Source organism: Echinops telfairi, unplaced genomic scaffold (assembly GCF_000313985.2).
Source record: "Echinops telfairi isolate 266 unplaced genomic scaffold, ASM31398v2 ScPeMD7_5592;HRSCAF=6446, whole genome shotgun sequence".
NCBI classification, from domain to species: Eukaryota; Metazoa; Chordata; class Mammalia; order Afrosoricida; family Tenrecidae; genus Echinops; species Echinops telfairi.
The window spans coordinates 13,057,326-13,059,101 of NW_022109491.1; the positions used below are offsets into that span (position 1 = coordinate 13,057,326).

The 1,776-nt window shown below is 67.1% G+C and overlaps 1 protein-coding gene across 1 annotated transcript in view; it reads right to left on the reverse strand.

Moving 5' to 3' along the window:
• The window catches only part of SRSF6 (serine and arginine rich splicing factor 6), a 4,192-nt gene extending 3,311 nt beyond the window's left edge, over positions 1–881 (reverse strand). Inside the window, exons 1-2 of the mRNA XM_004697990.2 lie at positions 680–881; positions 312–460 (exon numbers count right to left, since the gene is read on the reverse strand). Of these exons, the coding sequence (XP_004698047.1) occupies positions 312–460; positions 680–786 (256 nt within the window). The 5' untranslated portion in view covers positions 787–881. The remainder of the gene's footprint in view (positions 1–311; positions 461–679) is intronic.
• Between the last annotated feature and the right edge of the window lie 895 nt (positions 882–1,776).

The following is a 1,776-nucleotide window of genomic DNA, read 5'->3' on the forward strand; positions in this document are numbered from 1 at the left end:
CTCGAGCTAAACCCTGACAGGTAAGGGGGTAAGCACGGATACAGCCACCCCTTACGCCCTCCGTGAACAGAGCCCACGGCGGCACTGGCAGCCTAGCCCACCCCCAACTCCGACAACTAAGCAAGCCCAGCCCACCCCGCGCCCCTGGGCTGGCGCGAAGGCGGCGGGGCCCGGGGAGGCCGGAAGCAAACGTGCCCGGCCCCCGCGCCGGCCCGGGTTGGGAGCCGCCTCCCCGCCCCCTCCCCCCACCGCCACGCCTGTGCCCAACCCCCGAGTCCCCTAGACGCGAAACGCGCGGGCGTAGGACTCACTGCGGCTTCCGTAGCTGTAGCCGTCGCGGTCGCGGCGCGGGCCCCGGGCTTGCTCTACGATCACACGCTCGCCGCAGAGCTCCTTGCCGTTCAGCTCGTAAACGGCGTCGTCGGCGTCGCGGGAGTCCTCGAACTCCACGAAGCCGTAGCTGGGGGTGGCGCGAGGGCCCGCGGCGTCGTTAGGCGGGAGCGCGCACGCTCGCGCGCCCCCTCAGCCCCGCGCGCGCCCCTTCCACCCCGCGCGGCCGCCATCTTGAAGGCCCTGCCACGCGGCGCCGCGGCCTAGGTCGTCTTTTCCCTCCCGAGCCCCGCGCCGCCCTCAAGCCCGGGACGCTGGGAGCGGGTGCGGGCGTCCACCCTCGACTCACCCATTTTTAAGGTCTACTTCGAGGAGGCGGCCGTAGCCGCTGAAAAAGCGTTGGATGTCCTTTTCCCGGACGTTGTAGCTGAGGCGTCCTATGTAGACGCGTGGCATGGCCGCGGCGGGCAGAGGCCTGAAGGCTGGCGTCCAGCGGCGGGCAGCAGCGGAGCGGATGCGGAGAGTGCCCCAACACGCGCCTCACACCACCGCAGGCAGCCGAGTCCAGCCACACAATGGCGCGCGCGCGCCAAGCCTACGTTATAAGGGAGATGGGCGGGGCTACGCGTTGTGACGTCACCTCGCAGCCGCGTGCGCGCCCCGCCCCGCCCGTGCGCCCCGGAGTGCTTTGCTCACGCCCAGGGTAACTTGACGAGTCCACCGTCCCGGAGGTGTCCGGGAAGTGCGGTTGTGCTCGCTCACGGAGTTTTTGCCAGCCGTCGCCGCCCATGTTGTACCCTGTCGTCCCTCCAGAGACGTGGGTTCTGATTTACACCTTGAGAAAAACGATTTCTCGGCGATCTCTCCGGGACTGGCCCTTGCAGGCGGGCTCGAAAAGCCGGTGATTTTCATTGGCTCTCGAGGATGTCACACTAGCTCAGTCTGGTCTCTGATTGGCCGCTTCACGACGCCCAACTCCTTCACCGATTGGGTCTCGCTCAGTGGGTGGAGAACGCGCCGTGGGACACAGTTGAGGAGCCGGTTAAGCAGTTACGCATCGGGCTTGGGCCCGGCGTCGTGAGCTCGCGTCCCTCCACCTTCCGACCCTCGGGGTCTCGGCTTCCCAACGCGCTCCTCTCGCCGCCTTCCTTGGGGAGGTACCTGCGTCTTTGGGAGTGTGGAGGCGCGGGCGGGGGTGGGGCGGACGTGGGAATCTAACCTTGGAGGAGGTGCTCACCGCGTAGTCCGGCCAAGGCCCCTGGCTCGCAGGTAGGGTTCACGGAAAGCTGAGCCGGACCGGGCGGGTCAGGAACGTATATTTGTGCGGTTCTCAATGAGAGCACCATTGAAAGCCGAGAACGGGATGAATCCCCCCCAAAGAAAGAAATTCCCGCGGAGAGTGGAAATTTCGTTGAATACGGGAAACGAGAAGGTGCCCTGGTGGCG